The sequence below is a fragment of the Polyodon spathula genome, chromosome 21 (assembly GCF_017654505.1).
Source record: "Polyodon spathula isolate WHYD16114869_AA chromosome 21, ASM1765450v1, whole genome shotgun sequence".
In the NCBI taxonomy this organism is placed as follows: domain Eukaryota; kingdom Metazoa; phylum Chordata; class Actinopteri; order Acipenseriformes; family Polyodontidae; genus Polyodon; species Polyodon spathula.
Window position 1 is genome coordinate 13,805,213 of NC_054554.1, and position 19,074 is coordinate 13,824,286.

A 19,074-nucleotide genomic window follows, 5' to 3' on the forward strand; every position below is an offset into this window, starting at 1 on the left:
AAATGTAGTGTGGATCCATTATACTTACAAATCCTGAAGAGGCTCCAATCCATCTTCAAATGCTGCTTCACAGACGCTGAATCAGCGCTCTCCAAACCAGAAAGTTGATCATTTTCACCATAACTTTCACTATCATCCATCTCCTCCAAAACTTCAAAAAGACTGAATCGACTTCTTTTGGGATGCTTTGGAACACTGCTCGCCATTTCGTTCGATTTTATAAATTTTACAAATAGAAAAATGATCAGAAAACGGTAAGAAACCTTGATCCTATGTGCGTAATGTTGCGCTCTCGCTTGCAAATATGTGTCTTGTTTACATACACACATTGATTACTCTTCAATGGATTAGGCTACAAACAAAGTCAAGGTGTGATTGGACAACTTGTGACCTCCCCTACAACGTGATCTGCGAGATTTCACCATCAACAGATATGTGTAAGGCCAGAGCAGCGAAATGCACAGCTAGTCGATCAGAGTTGTTTTTGAACTGTGAGGTACTATACACGTTGCAAAGGGAATATCTCAGCGGTGAAATGGCGAATTCGAAAAATTCCTTCGCTGTTTGACGGTAAGAAAACAACGTTTTTGATATTGAGTCAGTTTTTTTGCTGTTTTGCTTTTGTAATAATGTTACAGATGATTTTTGAAATATAATGTGTAATTGCAGTACCATGTTCCACCCGCGGAACAGGGGGGCGTAAGAGGTTAATTAAAGTTTGAATATATACAAAAAAGAAACTAAGTCGCCCCTATACCAGCAATGGTATAGGGGAAGCCAAACATGGCGGATTACAATACGAAACAAAACAATACTCTGCACGAAACTGTGCTGTGTATCTTGAGTGAAAGTGGTGCAGGTGTCCGTGTATCAGCTGGCTCTCCTCCTCAGTCTTTTGCTGACAGAAAAACAAACACACACACATACTCTGGCTGGCAATTACGTCTCAGTGCAAGGGGCAGTACTTGCATATCTGCATCTCCTTTGTACTACTCAACTCTTCCCTGCAGTCAGCTTGCTGTCCTGGTTTCTCCAGTCACTGTCTGCCCTGTAGCCGATCACAATGGATTTTTTTCATGTACATGCAGCTACGCGCTTCCGCCAAAATGGCCAACTTCCGGTTTCTGCCTATCGTCGAGTTGACTAGTCTACGGGGAATCATACTGCTCACCTTACACAGCTCCCTTTCTGGTTGGGAGGGAGATTTACAGCTTAGATTCTTTCTCTCTTTGTCACACGCTGCTTTTAATATTGTATGTAAATATTTAGCTACATTAAAACAGACTTTCAAATATTTGTTTTGTTCAATTGAAGAACAGAGGTGATTTTTTAATTTCTCGTTAAACTGAATAGTACTGTTAGAGTGAATTGCCCACTCCCACAGCAATCACAAAGAAAAATAATCATGCTGTCTGGAACCTGGTCACAGGTGGGGTTTCTAGTATTCAACAGCAGTAGATGTGAAAGTGACTCATGGAAGGAGAAAGGAGGGCAAGAGAGAACAGGTTCTGAATGGTGAGTTTGTTTGCATGCAGGTGGGGCGCTCACACTAAATACACTTGGGTGGAGAGTTCAGATTGGTTCCCAGGACCTAGAGATTTTCCACTGTGCAGTGAACTTGCATCATGCTTGGATTGCCCCCCACACACACCACTGCATTTAATTTAAACCAACCAGGAAACATGATTTAAAGTGTTTTTATCAAACAAAATTTCATAAACCCTATTTGCAATGCCACTTTTACAATTCTAAAAAATTTATGTTGTATCAAACTTGTATTTTCATTTTACTTAACTTCCCAGGTCATATCACCTCTTACGCGTCAAAGCATGTTTCGGGATGGCAGTCAGTAGGGAAGTAGCTTGTTTAATGTTTTCATGTCACGTAATTGTCAATTTAAAAAAAAAAAATAAAAAAAAATAAGTGGTATTCACATTTCTGATCTCCAGCTACAATACCTAGAGTATGTTTACATTATGCATTTTGTTCATAGTTATATTGGAAACCTGTATACCCCACATACTGCAAAGTAAATACTAACTATGTAAGGATTGTCATGGGCAGATTAATCTAAAAGAGAATGCAATGTTGATAATGCAATAAAGAAAGCCATTGATGTAGCAGTGAAAACTCCCTCATAAAATAAAGATAAAGGAACCATGATTGTAAAGTAATGATGTTTGGTTGACTGGAAGCAGTTCATTCAAGGTACAGTGAGGCAGTGTTTTGCAGGAAACCCAACATTAGAAGTTTAAGACACACATCATGCTTCAGATCGAACCTAAAATTGTGAAACTCAATGTGTCATTCACATACTATGTTTGAGACATATTTTTACAACCCTATGGAGAATATTTGAATAATAATAGTAAAAAAAAATTACAACTATATGGAGGATATTTGAATAATAAAAAATGTCAATATTCAATTTCAGATAGAATTTAGCAGATCTGGAATGTATTCCACCTTGCAGTTAAGGATTTATGAATGATTTACAAATGTTGTGTTATCTATAATATTAACCTTTTACTGAACCCCATGTATCATTCACCCCATCTCATCTGTAAACCATTTAGTCTTACTGTAGGCTTGCAGATGTAACAGTGGTAATGGCTAGGTGTCTCTTTGGTGGGTGAGAAACTCCTTTGGTAGAGGTTGTCTTTGACATCAATTTTACAATTGCCTGCAACAGTCATAAAACAAGTACCCATAACTGCAGATTTGGAGTTAGGTGGGTGATTATTTTGCTGGGTAACACAAATATAATCAGTAAGTGCTGGAAGAGATAACCACTAGCCGACTTGACATAAAAGTTGATTTGATCAATCTCTCCTGGCTGGGATAGGCTGTATTTTTTAGAGAAATTTACAGAACTAGGGTATAACTTTGGATTTCTTAAACTAGCTGTCTGGGGTTTCTGAGTCCTGTAAAAACCCAGCAGTGGTTTATCCCAGCAGAGTATGTGTTGATCTAATCAACTACTCTGCTACTAAATTACTAAAAAGTGAACCACTTATAGTTTGTTTATTTACCAGCAGTCATGATTAGATATTGTATTACATCAATGTGAGAGATTGATGGTACTGGTGTATTTTCTCATGTATCGTAAAATGCGTCACACTTTGAATGAGGTGTTTCCTGGCTTTACGTTCCTTCATTTTAAGTGGCTAATCACATATTATAAATTGGGGTTATTCCAAGCTAGCCAGCATGAATGTGTAACTAACTAAATCAACTTTTTAGCCGTGTTTTACTTCTTCTTTTTTTTTTAAAAGGAAAACTTGATTTTCACACCATCTGCAAAATAAATAAAATGTTGTGGTTCATTTTAAATGAGTGCGGGGACAAATATTTAAATAGTTTAAAGAAACACTTCTGGGAATGTATTCTGTGGCAAAAGGGACAGGATTTATAAAAGACTTTCATCAAATTATTATGCGAAGGAAACCAATGCTTAAATGACATCTGACATAAATAACGCAAGTCCTACTGTACAGAATAGTTTTGCTTTTCTTTCAATTAGGGGTAATTTGATGGGGCGCCAGTGGGGTTATTGTAATATGGTACAAATTATACTTTTGTTTTCCAGATTATTTAAAATATTCATTATATTTGGATATTTGTTTAAATTTTGAAAGACTATTAGAATATGAAAATCCCATATTCATCCCAGCACTATTTTAAATAGGGGTAATTATCCAGAACTCCTCGTACAATAATGGGACAATTCACATACTTGTTTTGATGGCTTCAGTTGCTGCTAACTATGGATTTTAAGTATAGTGGGTCTGTAAAAATGTGGTGAAGGAGGATATAAGTGCACATGCAAATCTGGCAGGAGTGATTAATGCAGCACTTAACTATAAAACATGGCCTTATTTTGGGTTCGTGCCCCTATAAAAACGTGACCAAGAGACTTAATTGTTTTTTTCAGTGCTTTCTTTACGCAGTTTTATTACAATACATAAATCAAACAAAATAAAAATAACAACTAGCTCTTCTGAGCACTTACTAAACGTATGCAGGTCCCTGACTAACATGCAGGACAGCTAAGCTCTTTACCATGTCAAAACATATAAACAGTTTTACACAAACGCACATAAACCAAACATAGGTTTAACCTTTAAACACAGTACATTTTTCAATGAATACAACACACAGCCAGGCTCTTCTTGAGCAGCCTGGCTGCTCTCTTAATACCTGGTAGCTTGTCTCAATTTACAATAACAAGGCCAACTGCCAAAACAAATAAATATTAACAAATAACAATTACATCAAACAATAACACAATGAAATCAATTAAACAAAAACAATTAGCTTGGCAGGGAGGCTTTTCACCCTGTCCCTGCCACAAACATACATTTTTACACTTGCAGGGCCCCTTCCACTATATATATATATATATATATATATATATATATATATATATATATATATATATATATATATATAAAATGAAACTCTAAAGTGGCTATGTCAGATATAGCCCCCACAACTTGCTAACTTGACTTTGTTTATTATACATTAACCTTAGATTTTCATCAGTGCTGTTTAACATTTCCTTGGCATTCTTTACAAAATCTTTTGAAAATGTTGTTTCTGTTGAATTGAACTTTTAAGCTGCTTGTACTGGTGCCATTCAGAACTACAGAATGTGGAGCAGACACCAGGCTGCTTTACGCATGGGTGTGTTTCTACCGGCCATTCTCTGCACTCTACGGGCATCTAGAGAACCGCTTGTCCTCATGTGATGAAACTTGCACTGGAGAAATTCTGTAGAACTAGTTATTGAGAGTGTCAGAATCTGTGGGTGTATGCATTTATACAACGTTCAAGGTCGTTACAGTCAATCTGAGCACAGGTAGACAAATCCAACCCAAACCATGTAAATATACAGTACCCTCAACCGTCCAGTTGGTAAAAGTGTTATTATAGCTAGGCAGTTCTACTGCAGTCCCAAATGAAACATCACAGCTGAATTAGATGCAGTCTGTGTGCCATGGTTCTTGATAAAGTTCCATAAATGCAGCAGCATTGCCTTCGTCAACCTGAGCTCACAAAATCTGCCCTTTCTAAAACCGCACAAATAGAAGAAACTGCAAACTTTAATATCCAGAGTGTTGCATAAATGAAATAATGAAGCAGCATCACTTGGGTATCTTTACTCATCGCTTCCGGCTTGCTGGTCTTGTGTAAATATTCCCTAGGGAACCAGGCACTGCAAATTGAATATTCCATATGCATGTTCCATTTTTTTTTTTTTTGTTGTGATGTGTTGATTCTTTACATTTTCATGATGCTGATGATTCTTTCATTTTCATGATGCTGATGGCTCTAATATCTTGTTTTCCTTGGCAGGTCTGTTAAGTGTGAACTGGTTGTACATGCATGTAAAGGGCAAATGAGACTCCCTGTTTAGGGCTATGTGAGCCACGCAATGACAACACGGTCAGAAAATATCCTGGCATGGAAAAACAGTTCTATGTAACCTTGCAGCTCATGAGTTTGCCTTTTAATTTGATTGAGGACTCGGCAGGATCTTCGGCAGTGAGTGTAATTCAATTCTTTATGAATTTATGTTTCACAGACTTGGAAAAGATGTGCATTCAGTGGCTTACTGTAGAGCAGTGGTTCTTAACCTTTACTGCAGCCTGCACCCCTTTGGTTCTCAAAATATGTTCTCACACCCCTTATCAAAAAACGCAGAAGTAGGTCAGTTCTTTAAATTTTATATCATAAATATAGAATAAAAGAGAGAATTATATATTATTTTAATTTCGCAGTAAAATGAAGAATACATGAAAAATTACCCCCTTTTTTTTTTTTTTTTTTTTAAGTTTACCGGTTCAGTGACTCTTCTACTGTTGCTTTTGTTCAATGATGTTCGCGAAACAAGGAACTTTTTTTAAATAGCCTCACGCATGTTATCACTCGCATTTAAGCAGTTTCTGGCCTTTGTTTTGATGTGTAAGAGTGATGAAAATCCTATCTCACACAAGTATCTAGTTGCAAAAGGCACACGGATCTCCAGCGCTGTCTTCGCCAGTTGTGGAAACGGTGCTAGTTGAGCACATCAGAAATTCTTAAGCTTCATTGTCTCAAACCCCATTCTGATTCGGCCATTGGCTCGTAATTCAATGAGATCATCTTTCATCAAATCAATATCGTTGGTGGAATCTAGGTTAAAAAGAAATTGATCCAGTATCCATTTCTTTGCCAATTCAAAATCTCCAGTGGAAAAATATCCTTGGAAAGAGTCACTTAGCTGTTGCAAATGTTTTGTGCAACAGATCCTGATTTTTTTCCTAACATGGCAGGGGCACCATTGGTGCAAATTGATCCACACACGTCAAGTGTTATCTTATGCTTCAAAAATAAGTCTTTGACGAGATTAAACACATTGATTCCTTTTGTAGTTAATTGCAATGGTTCACAGAACAAGAATTCTTCTAAGATTTCTTTCTCCTTTACGCACTGCACAAACACCAACAGCTGACTGCAGCCATCAATGTCAGTTGACTCGTCAAGCTGAATACCCTCTTTAAGAGGACTAGCTTTGATATCTTCTATAACTTGCTGTAAGAGATCCTGGCTCATCTCATGAATTCTAGAACGGATCACATCATTTGTCAAGGGAACCTGCTGAAGCTTCTTTTGTGCATCTGGTCCCAATACTATTTTTTCCATTTCTAATGCACAAGGTTTCACTAATTCCTCAGCTATTGTATGAGGCTTCTTTTCCTTGGCACACGTCAAGTCAAATTACATGTGACCTATTTTTTTGGCTTATTTCACTGCGATAACAATAACAGAATATAAAAAAACTCATACAAACTTAACCTAATCTAACCTAATATTGTACTATAGCAGATAAATCTTCACGCAGCATGTTTTTCAGTCAAGAAAAGTAATAACAACACACATATAAATGGAGATAGGGGGGACTATACAATTTTAAATTTATCAATTTCGGTCAATTTATTCAGCGCTTGTCAGGCGTGTCAGGTCCAATTTATTTTCACGCTGTTTACTTTACACGCGCGGTTTAATTTATTTATTTTTTTTTCTGAGTAAAACAGGTTTAAAAGGCATTGCATAGTAAAAGGACACTCCAGCCTTTCCAGCCTTGCCCCACCCCTTCTTCACTGTATTTTTCACATACCTCTTTGTAGTCATGCATACTGATAAATCCTCTGACCTCTGCAAATGTCTGTGATATTCTCTGAGCGCTGGATGCGGAAGCAGCTATCTTGTTTGTTTGTGTCCATGTTATCTCTGTGGTGCATGGGCTATGTGTATTGCTCAGATCTGCCCCCTTTTTTTCGGCTTCTCTCGGCCCCTATTGGTCTCACTCCACCATTGAAAGGTTTTACTGCTTTTTCCAGAGAAAAAACGACTAGAGACCTGTGCTGACGTCTTTTTGATGATGTCGGATAGGGTCTGACATCAGACTGGAAAAGGAAAATTGTAGTGTCGGACCTGGTCCGACATAGGATCGCAAAGGGTTAAATATATGTAAAATTGTTTTATGTTATTACTCACCACAAATAATAGTACAGTAGGCACACAAAAATAGGCAAGTACTACCCAGAGATGTTGTAGAGTTTTGCTGTGGAAGTAAACTGTAACTGACATGCTAACAGTTAGCAACTAACTGAATTCAAACAAAGCCGCGGCTCTGCCACATCATCATCTGCATATACGTCAAGAAATACACCGCAACGTGGTGGTACACTGTATTCTGTAGCGAGATAATTTCACTACAATTAGCTTAAAAATTTGAAGTTTTTTTTTTTGTTTGTATATTACAGTAATCATTAAAAAATGTATACTGTTAATAAATACACAGGTTTGATTAAACAGAGTAGTTGTACTTACGTGCCTGTGCTTAATTTGTGTTTTCAATGATTTACCTTCTAGAAAAATCTGGTATGTCTCGCACCCCAGGTTAAGAACCACTGCTGTAGAGCATGGGTTAAGTTGAGAAACTGGAACTGAGCAGTTTAAAATGTCACTGCAGCAGTTTTTATTGACTGAGTCTGTGCAATCCCTATTTATTTGGATGTAATCTACAGTTGAGCATTAAATGGGAACAGAGAAAAAGTATTGAATTAGTGGCATAACCTGTGTTTTTGAGTACAAGTAGTCTGTGAGATCTTCTGGTTTACCAAATTGACACTGAAACAAAGAGATGTATTAAAAATCACTAGGAATGGTAGTTTTTCCACAAACTGGTTAAGTAAAGAAATAAATACACCAATAAATAAATCTGTGCTTTTATGTGATTAAGTTTAATGCTAAATGTATTACTGATTTTTAGTTCACTGGTGTTGATAAATGTATTGATTTTATTACCCAAAAAAATAAACTTTTGCAGCATTTTTCATATATTCAAGCTCTTCATATATTTGTTTCCTTTGATCCGATCGCCCCTAAGAGAACCCCCAGCCCATCATTGTGATGATTATAGGGCAGTCCTGATCTCTTGTACACGTATATCAGTTTCATAGTATTGCTATTTCAGTAAGACCACCAGTAATTACTTCAGGAAAAATAATCACTTGAACAGACACAGGTGTTTCAATACAAAGTAATCACTTTAACAAAGATCAAGGAGGTTTGTTTAAAACAGCTGCTCTGTGCTTTGGCACCCAACATATAAAAGGATTTCACAAAAGTGGTGTAACATTTTAGGGATTTTTTTTGTGTGTTTATGTCTTTCCAAGGAGGCTTTCTGTGTTGCTAATGGAAAGGTGACATTGCCTAGCTTAACTGAGTCTCAGATTTGTGTTTTTCAGTGTGAATTAAATGTCTTTGATAAGGATTAAGACACTAGTCAGACAAGGTGCTATCAGCAGAGATGCAAACAAGGCATCCGCAGGACAACTGTAATTAAAACATGCTTTGAAATAGATGCGTGCAAATACGGACTATGATTCATTAATCCAATGGATATCGTACAGGGACCAAGCAAAAGGTTAGCTTTAGAGAAGCAGAATGTGATCCCTTAAACTTAAGGAAAAAGATAACTAGCTTATTGTGATTCTCAATCATGTGCTCACTGTTTTATCACAGCCTACTGTTCAACTACTATTTTTGAGAAACTGCACATGCATTGCCAACACTGATTCAAAACATTAAAAAAGGATAGCATGTGAACATATTAGCGGTGGAGCGGTTTTTTGAAAGTATGATACTTTTGAAATATGATTTAATTGCCATTATTGGTGCTAGCTTTTGGCAACGCGATGCAATATTTTTTTTTTAACCTTCACAGAGATGAAAAATCTCCACTGGCAGTTTTTACATAAAAAACAGGGACAGTGTCATTAAGGCGGTTGTTTTTACATTACGTACCCCATAGGTGCTTGCAGACGGCTGTCTTGGCAAGCTGCTATTTCATTGGTCCAGAAACAAGTACTGTGAATTAAACAGTTATGGTGGAGTTCTGCAGTTTGCATTACATAAAATGCAGAAAATAAAGGAACGAAAAGAAGGTGCTGGCGAAAAATTAAGACACATATACAGTATTGCCAACCACACCTGTGCAGAAATCATGAGACAAACTCTTAGAAATCAAGAGATTTGGCGTTCAATTCGCAAGATTTTTTTTTTCAAAACATAAACCAATATTTCAATGTGAGACAACAAAATATTTTTTGTTTTTTAAACCAACAGGTTACATTGAGTCTATAACAAAAATCTCTTACAAACGTCTATTAGTGCTTCTCAAAATGATTAACAAAATTATACAATCCAAATCACCATTCAACATTACAAACAACATGATCTATTATTGTACCTGTTACTGCTGCGAGGACAGCTACTGGAGTGTTGCATGTTTAGCAATATGAAGGAGCTGGAAAGCAACTGATCTAGTCTGGGTTGAAACTGCATCTACAGTGTGCGCTTCTTTGAGTTTTCAACCATGACTAATATACAGTGATTTGCAGAAGTATTCACCCCCTACCAATAATGTTACATTTTGTTGGATTAGTTTTTTTATTCAAAGCTGTAGTGGTTAAATTAAACACTGTTATATGAGGAGGAGGTTAAATGTCAGCAAAATGTACAAAATGAAATTTACTGGTTGCATAAGTATTCAGCCCCTTAAGTAAGTATTTGGTAGAAGCACCTTTTGCAGAAATTACTGCTATGAGTCTTTTTGGATAGGTCTCTACTAGCTTCGCACAGTAAAATGGTGAAATGTTTGCCCATTCTTCACAGGAAAGTTGCTCCAGTTCTGTTGGGGATCGTCGATGTACTGCAATCTTCAAGTCTCACCATAAATTTTCGATTGGATTCAAGTCAGAACTTTGACTGTAACACTCAAGAACATTAATTCTCTTCTTGTTCAACCACTCCAGTGTGGCTTTGGTTTTGTGCTTCGGGTCATTGTCCTGTTGAAATGTGAATTTCCTCCCCAGTTTCAGAGTCTTGGCTGACTCAAACAGGTTTTCCTCAAGGATTTGCCTGTACATTGCACCATCCATTCTCCCCTCTGTCCTAACAAGCTTCCCAGTCCTTGCTGATGAGAAGCATCCCCATAACATGATGCTGCCACCACCATGCTTGACAGTTGGGATGGTGTTGACTGGGTGATGTGCAGTGTTGGGCAAAATGTGGAAACTTTGCAGTGGGGTGAATATTTCTGCAAACCACTGTATATCTTTCGAAAAGTAAAAAATCCCAAGATCCAACAGTACTGTCTCAAGATCGCGAGCAGGTCTTAATTTAACTTCGAAATTGTGTGTCTCGCGATTAATTTGCAAGATTTGACAATACTGCATATATATTTGTTTTTTGTTTCCCTTGTGTAGTGAGAGTGAGCAAGCAACAGTGGTGGGGTTTGACTGTGGACACTGTTGATAAAGCCTGTAGACCCCACTCTCCTGGAATAAACTGTAAATTAGGCATGTCTAGCTCACCTTCAAACTTTGAGCACCGTCTCTGTCTTTATTATAAATGCTTTCCTGTTAAAAATATGCTGACAGTACGTTTGAATCTTAAACAACAATACATAAGTCTGCCTTTTTTATTGGTCCGCTTGTGTGCCTCTGTATCAGTTATGGATCATGAGCGTTGGAAGGCATATTCTCTGCAGAAAACATAGACATAATAAATACTTGTCGCAGTAACTACAGCCTGTCATCTGCATGTGACCTCATGTTGATGGAGACAAACATGGTGATCCAACGAATTATAAAATAAACAAGCATCTTTTGACATTTGATTCCCAGAAGACAGTGAAAAATCAAGAGGTCATTTTAAACTTTTTTTAATTAACAGAACGTTAAGATTATTTTTTTTAAGTTTAAACATTTTTTTTTTTTTTTATTAAACTTGCATGACATAATTCATTAGTGTTTGTTTTTATTAGCACTATATTTTCTTACATTTTTTTTTCCCATGGTAACATAAAATGCAGTAAAAAATGTCAACTGTGCTTAAAATAAACATTTACAATATTAAATGCTTAGCATTGAATGCTTAGTATTGCAAATAAGCCTAGTGGATGATTAGCTCGAGTTTGAGAGCTCTTGCCTTGTGTGTGCAGCACTGTATTTTTAAGTATTTTGTGTGGCTTCTTTTGTAGGTTCAGTGTTTAGGCTTATTATTATTATTATTATTATTATTATTTATTATTATTATTATTATTATTATTATTATTATTATTATTAAAGCTCAAAAAACAGGAGGGAAAGGAAGATGCCACAGAAATAGAAATTAACAAGAACAATTGAAAGTGAACATAATTCTTTTTGTACCTTTAACAATTAAAAGGGAGTGACTTCCTGATGTAAACAAGTTGCATTTGCGATCTAAAGGAATAAGAACAGTAAAAGAAAAGACATGCTATACAACATTTTTCAGCCCTTGTGCACAGGTAAGAAAACATAGATTTCACTTGAAACTAAATATATATTTTACCTCAACTTTATTTGACTGGATACAGAACCTATTTTACCATCCTGACAAAACATTTCTTGGCAGGTGCTATTTTGTTCACTCTCAAGTATTGGCATCTCTGGGTTTGTGAAACCAGCAGTTAAAGTTCACTTATTATTTGGTATACATTCTAATTTCAGGTGTAATCTCAATCTTAAGTTCAATTTGGGTCCCTGAGTAAGAAATCCAACGTGGCAGTGGGTCCCAGATTCCTGCCACTTTTCATCTTTTTTTTTTTTTTGTTTTACTTCTCCTCACTTTCATTTCTGCCTTCAAACATCACTTAAGGCTTGTCAGCTGTTTCCAAATCCTAGTGATTATGTGGGTCTGTGCGTTTATTAAAATAATTTCAATTATTTTACGGAACATGAGAACTACATTACATTTTAAGCAAGTGCATCTCAACTCTGCCTGCAATTGAGCCCCGAGCTTGTCTTCTTTGAATTTCACTGTGGATGTCCACTGGGGGCTAGTTTGACACCACCTGAAATAGTCCTGGAGTTTGACACCTTTTATATTACTTGTACCATAAGGAAAGAAACAAAGATACCCATTTGTCATTTGTTTGAAATGCTGATAGAACCGTCCCACCGTCCCCCGTCCCCCGTCCCCCGTCCCAGGGCTCTTCAGGTAATTTGATGATAATCTCTTCCCTTTGTTTTTTTGTAAAGAAGGTAATAGCTGGTGTTGAGAAACTGGTGTTGCCTTTTAATCAGGTGCACATATGTTCCATGTAGTCTTTGAAAAAACAGCTGATTGTTGAAGTGGAGGCATTCCTGTCCTTTTGATGTGAAACGGGGACTGGTTGCCGAGCTAAATGGGTGTATAAAAAAACTATAAAAATGTAGGGCACTTCTGGTAAGCCAGTTTTGAATTCCTTCAGTGAATTAAAGGGATGCTTTATATTATCTGCATAGTCCTGATATTTAATCTATTACCTAATTTAATATCCTACTATGTCCTTTCTGTATGATTATCTATTGTTGTTTTTGCTTAGATCATTATTTGCTATGCCTACTAACTATTCCAGCAGAAATTTAGAGAGGCAATGTTTTGCTGAAATAGTTAGCAAGAACGTCAAATAAATAAAAAGGAAGCAACAGCAGACAATCATACATAACTTATATTTAAAAAAAGGATATTGAACAGTATAGTATATTATTATAGTATAGTTTAAGTATTATCAAATATTGATTATATGGGTTATTAATAAAAACAAAAGTACCTGTTTTATTAATAGCTTTTAGCATAGCTTTAGCTATAATGACCTTTCTCCAGATACAGATACAGTTCTGTTTAACTGCATCTGGCTGCTGATAGCCATGTGTGTAACTAAAGGACAAAGCAAGTAAAAAGTTTAAACGGTATTACTGCTCCCCTTATAGATTTTTCCACAAGAGCTTATTTTTGTATGTTACTGTATATTTAATTATTGATCATGTTTTCCTACTGTTCTGTGTAACCAACTGCCATCATGCTTCTATTTACTGTTCCTATAAAGCAGATGGTGTCAATAGTGTTGAAAGGTCACCAAATCACATGATTTGTCATGAACCAGGTGTCAAAGACACATGGCAAAGCAACACAGGCCTGCAAGCAAGATGGCAGGCAGAGATTGAGCAATGGATAAAAATATCAAAGCAAAAAATTAAATAAATACTAAATTCATAGCTATATGCCCTAAAAGGAGTTAAGTGGTATTGTAATAGATTGGTCCTAAACAACAGTATTTTTAAAGGAACATTGTTTTTGTTGTTTCCAGATGCTCAGTGGCGTGCTGCGGGATCTGTACCGTGTCCTCAAGCATGTATTGCAGCACGACCTCGATGATGTCACCATGATCTACGCCCACCTGGAGCTGGAAGAGCTTGATGATGTCATGTGGCGCTACATCTTCCTAGCACAGAAACTCGAGAAGAAGATTGTGGTGATCCCTTAGAACCTGCTGTTTCTGCACAACACTGTATTGTATAATGCTTGTAATGTGTTACTGCTCATTTTAAATCTCTGTTTAATAACTTGAACTGCAAGTTTGTTGTTAATTCTGGGGGATCGCCAAAGTTGGTTTTGCCTAAAAAGGGTAGAGAAGGGGTTTGTGGCAGGAAATGGCGTTGCGGTGACTCAGACCAGATGGAGGAGGAACAACAGACGGGTATGGTGCAATGGCGCATGCGTCGTTTTATTTAAAGAATACAAAAATAAATAAAATATTTAAACAAAAATAAACACTTACTCACAGAGCAAAATAAAAGGTTTGAAGTAAAACAAATCACGAACACAAAATACAAACAGACCTAAGGTCAGGCTGGGTGACTGCTTTCACTGATCCTTATTTATTTTGAATATCTCTCCTCTCCTCTCGCTCTCCAGTTCCTCCTCTGAACACCCACCCAGAGCAAGGAGAGCTGCAGGCTTAAATACAGTGGCCAAGGGGTTTAACTAGTTTGTAATTATTATATTACCCCTCGGCCACAATCTGCACAAGTTAATTAGTTTGTGTGACTGCCGGCTAGTTTAGCAACGCACTAGCCGACAGCCACACATTAACACAAGGTTTTTAATGTGGATGGGGCTTCCCATCCACGCTACAAAACAAGAACACATGGCGTTCGCCGAAATCTATAAACAAAATAAAACACAATAAACAAATACAATAAATAACACAGGGACGGAGGGGGAAATCCCATTCTAAAAATAAACAAGCAAAATATATTTAAGCAGGGCTTTCCTACCGCCCTGCTACATATCCCCCTCCTTGTGTGAAGCACACATGGCCCCAACAGCCACCTCCCCACTTAGTCTCAAAGTCCCGGAAGAGGGGGAGCAAGGTGTCGTTGGTGGCGACCAGGGTGGGAGGTCCTTCTCCCTCCACTCCTTTGTGGCTGGCAGCTCCCTCTTCCGGGGCTTTAGCCACTGTTCCTCCTGTCGTGAAAGTGCGGCTGGAGGAGCTGGTCCTCCCCCCCCCCCCCCCCCCCCTTCTTTGTAGCCGGCCGCCCCCTTTTCTGAGGCGCTGGCCCTGGTGCTTCCTAGTCCTGCAGGACTAGTACCAGCTCCAGGCAGCACAAGCCAGGCAGTGACCCTAGGCGAAGCAGAGCCGGCAGCGGCCACAGGCGAAGCAGAGCTGGCAGCGGCCCCAAGCGAAGTAGAGCCGGCAGTGGCCCCAGGCGAAGCAGAGCCGACAGCGGCCCTAGGTGAAGCAGAGGAGAGACAGGCAACCCCAGGCTGCTGAGGTCTCTCCCTCTAGTGGGGTTGGAGACAGAGGCAGCTCCTGCTGCTCTTCTCCTGGTGGCGGTGGAGACAGAGGCAGCTCCTGCTGCTCTGCTCCTGGTGGTAGTGGAGGCAGAGGCAGCTCCTGCTGCTCTGCTCCTGGTGGTGGTAGAGACAGAGGCAGCTCCTACTGCTCTGTTCCTGGTGGTGGTGGAGACTGAGGCAGCTCCTGCTGCTGTGCTCCTGGCGAAGGCGGCAGTGGCTCCTTTCCTTCTGGCAGCTAAGATGACCGGGGCTCCTCCCCTTCTGGCCATAAAGGCTGCAGGGGCCCCTCTTCTTCTGGTAGCAACGGCGGCAGGGGCTCCTCCTTTTCTGGCAGCAAAGGCGGCAGGGGCTCCTCCCCTTCTGGTTGCAGTGGGGAAACCAGCGGGCATATTCCCTCCGCTGGAGGAGGTGGGAGCAGCGCATAGTCCTCCCACAGTGGTGGAGGTGCCACAAGCAGGTACTTTCCCTGTGCTGGTGGAGGTGGGAGCGACAAGCAGTCCTCCCACGGCGGTGGAGGTGGAACCAGCAGGTGTTCCTCTGCTGGTGGATGTGGGAGTGACAAGCAGTCCTCCCACTGAGGTGGAGGTAGAACCAGCAGGCATTCCGGCTCCCCCTTCTTGAGCTGTGGATGCTCGCGTTCCTCCCACTCAGGCGCAGGACGCTCAGGCTCCTCCCACTCAGGCGCAGGATGCTCGGGCTCCTCCCCTCTTGGTGGAGGTGGCAGAACCAGCAGATATTCTTCTAGTGGGAGGGAGCAGTTGCGTGGAAAGTGCCCCCACTCCCCACAGAGGTAGCACTCCTGTGTCACCCCTATGGTGTGGAGGAAGGCTCCCCAGTTTCTCTCCTCCGGTGGCTGTCGTGGGACCAGCAGGCACTCCTCCTCAGCTGGGGCAGGCTTGGGTTGTGGCTGTTCGAGATCTTCCCTCTTGGGTGTTGGCAGAGTCTGGTCTCTCGTCCAGAACCACTCTGCTGCATCCCCAACCAGGCCCTGGTTCTAGGCCCCCTCATATTGGGGGTCGCCATAGGGGCAGTCCTCCTGAACGTGCCCTAACTCACCACAGGCTACGCACATAGGGGCCACTTCAGCCCTCCATTCTTCCTGCTCGGCTGCCCAGTCCAGAGGTCCAAACCGAGTTGGAGCCCGGGTCCACCACCTCTTCTGCTGCTGCTGTTGCCTCTGCTGCTGCTTTTTGCAGCTCCTCCTCATTCCTCCCATCCTTCCTTCCTCTTCCACACTCCAAAAAATAATTATAACAATTAAAAAAAAAAAAAAACGAAACTGCAGTACCCTTCTGCATTACGTCTTCTGGCCTGAGTCCAGGAGGCGCTGGTGACCCCTTGTTACCACCACGTGTGGCAGGAAATCGCGTTGCGGTGACTGAGACCAGAAGGAAGAATAACAACAGACGGGTATGGTGCAATGGCGCGTGCATCATTTTATTTAAAGAATACAAAAATAAATAAAATATTTAAACAAAAATAAACACTCACAGAGCAAAGTAAAAGGTTTGAAGTAAAACAAATCACGAACACAAAATACAAACAGACCTAAGGTCAGGCTGGGTAACTGCCTTCACTGATCCTTATTTATTTTAAATATCTCTCTCTACTCTCGCTGTCCAATTCCTCCTCCGAACACCCACCCAGAGCAAGGAGAGCTGCAGGCTTAAATACCCTGGCCGAGGGGTTTAACTAGTTTGTAATTATTCTATTACCCCTCGGCCACAATCTGCACAAGTTCATTCATTTGTGTGCCTGCTAGTTTAACAACTCACTAGTCGACAGCCACACATTAACACAAGGTTTTTAATGTGGATGGGGCAACTACCTAAGTTGTTGCAAAGTGAATGGTTGACAGATTGTTTTGTTACAATCCAAAAATGGTGAAAAAATACAAGACCATGTTTCATTTTAATTTTGAAGCTGTTTTCTCAGGATTCAATTTCAGTTACATTACAAAGTGAGCTTTGATTTTTGAAGCACTTCAACCATACTGATAATGTCATATCATGAATGGGGTTTGTTTGTAATGTGTGGCATGCGGCAGTCGAAACAGGAACTCTGGCTCAATGCTTATGAAAAAATATATAAATGTATATAAATGGGTACGGGATATAAATGGGTCTGTGTAACACGAGCAATTTAAAATGTATATTTGTATTTAGGCACGAGGATTGCATAGCACTCCAATTGAATGATTGATTAGCAATCGAGTCTCGGTACAGCTGCATAAAAGCAGTATGTTTTCACTCACTCAGATTTGTGTGTTCGGGAAGTGGAGAACGGGTGAGAGAGAGGAGAGGTGATTTAAAATATAACAAATGATTGCTCCAGCACTCTACTTGTGTGTTTAGCGTTCGTCCACTGTCATGTTTATCTGTCTGTTTGTTTGGCCACCTCGCCATTTTGTTTTGTGTTTTTGTTCTACCCTTTTATTTTACTGTCTGTTTATTAAACTGCGCATCAGTGCCTTCATCATTTCACCCGTCCTGTCTCCCACCTTTGTCGACAGGAGACTACACGCTGCTCCCACCTTTGTCGCCAGGACACTACAAACTGCTCCTACCTTCGTCGCCAGGAGTCTACACGCTGCCCCCACCTTCGTCGCCAGGAGTCTACACGCTGCCCCCACCTTCGTCGCCAGGAGACTACATGCTGCTCCCACCTTTGTCGCCAGGAGACTACACACTGCTCCCACCTCCACTGCTTCCACCACCAGGAAGAGAGCAGCAGAAGCGCCACGACAAGGGCGCCACGACAAGCCATCCTGTGACAACCATAGACATAGTTGAATGAGATATGAGTCATCCTGTGACTTTTTCTTATATTATACTCATCAATTTTGATATTAGTTTTTTTTTTTCTTCACATACTTGTTGGATGACATCTGCAAAGAAGCGATCAAGATATTTTCTTCCTTAGGATCTTTGAAAAAATACCATTCAAAAATCAAATTTATCTTTATTATAATATATGTGTTTTTGAAAAAGGAAAATGTGTGTACTTTTACTGAAATAATTTTGTCTGCATTAAGTGTGGTTGTTTGCAAAATAAGTTACTTTTTTATAAACCATTTTCACACTTCCATTGTATAGTGGAAGTTGTTATTTTAAGCTTGTCATAGAGACTTATTCCCTAACAGAAGAGTCAGGAAAATTCAAACTATAACCCATAGAAGACCGATTTAACCAAAAGCATTATAATAAATAAAAATATGGTAACCATTGTATCCTGGATAATCCTGCAGTTGAAGTTGGTTTGTTATCTTTGAGCTTAAGTGCAGCTATAGAGAAGGTAATACAATTGAAAGGTGAGGTCAGAATTCTGAATGGAGTCATATCTGGGATGTTAAGACTCACCTATGAGAAATCAACCACAATCAATCACAATTTCAGATTTGTCAAAAGGCTTCCTGTGTACAGATGTTACCAAGGTATAGAACACTACAGCAGAATTAAAGTCATGTGTTTTTGTGTGTTTAGTAGCGGTTGTGATTGGTAACAAATGAATATTCTATGTATATTTGGTACAGCTATAATGCTTTGTATTGTTCTCAACTAAATTGCACAAGATGGTGATTGAGTAGTGTATTTCTACATGTGTTCATGCTGGCCCTTATGAGAATTCAACACTTTTTGACAGTCCTTGACATGTCTAATATGTAGGGGTTAGCTCCTATCTTTTAAAACCTGCGTTTCATATGGCCAAGTGCACATGCTCTTGCAACTAATTACAACAGCAGAAGGCTATAAATGACACATTCAGGCTGCTGTAGCTCAGTGGTTACTTACATTGACTCAAAGCACCTATTTAGTTGATAAAATGTCCAGTATATTGCATACTGTGTACTGTATTAGGTAACAGTTTAACAAA

General features: G+C 39.5%; 2 protein-coding genes across 2 annotated transcripts in view; both read left to right on the top strand.

The window, feature by feature from the left end:
* LOC121296701 (transport and Golgi organization protein 6 homolog) overlaps positions 1–18,682 on the top strand; it is a 40,696-nt gene extending 22,014 nt beyond the window's left edge. The window contains exons 5-6 of the mRNA XM_041222472.1: positions 13,712–13,912; positions 17,714–18,682. Coding sequence (XP_041078406.1) covers positions 13,712–13,888 — 177 coding nt within the window. The 3' untranslated portion in view covers positions 13,889–13,912; positions 17,714–18,682. The remainder of the gene's footprint in view (positions 1–13,711; positions 13,913–17,713) is intronic.
* LOC121295978 (formin-2-like) lies at positions 13,935–18,682 on the top strand. The gene is made up of 2 exons (XM_041221087.1): positions 13,935–14,101; positions 17,747–18,682. The coding sequence occupies exons 1-2, from the start codon at positions 14,080–14,082 to the stop codon at positions 17,995–17,997; spliced, it is 273 nt and encodes a 90-aa protein (XP_041077021.1). The 5' UTR covers positions 13,935–14,079; the 3' UTR covers positions 17,998–18,682.
* Positions 18,683–19,074: the final 392 nt, after the last annotated feature.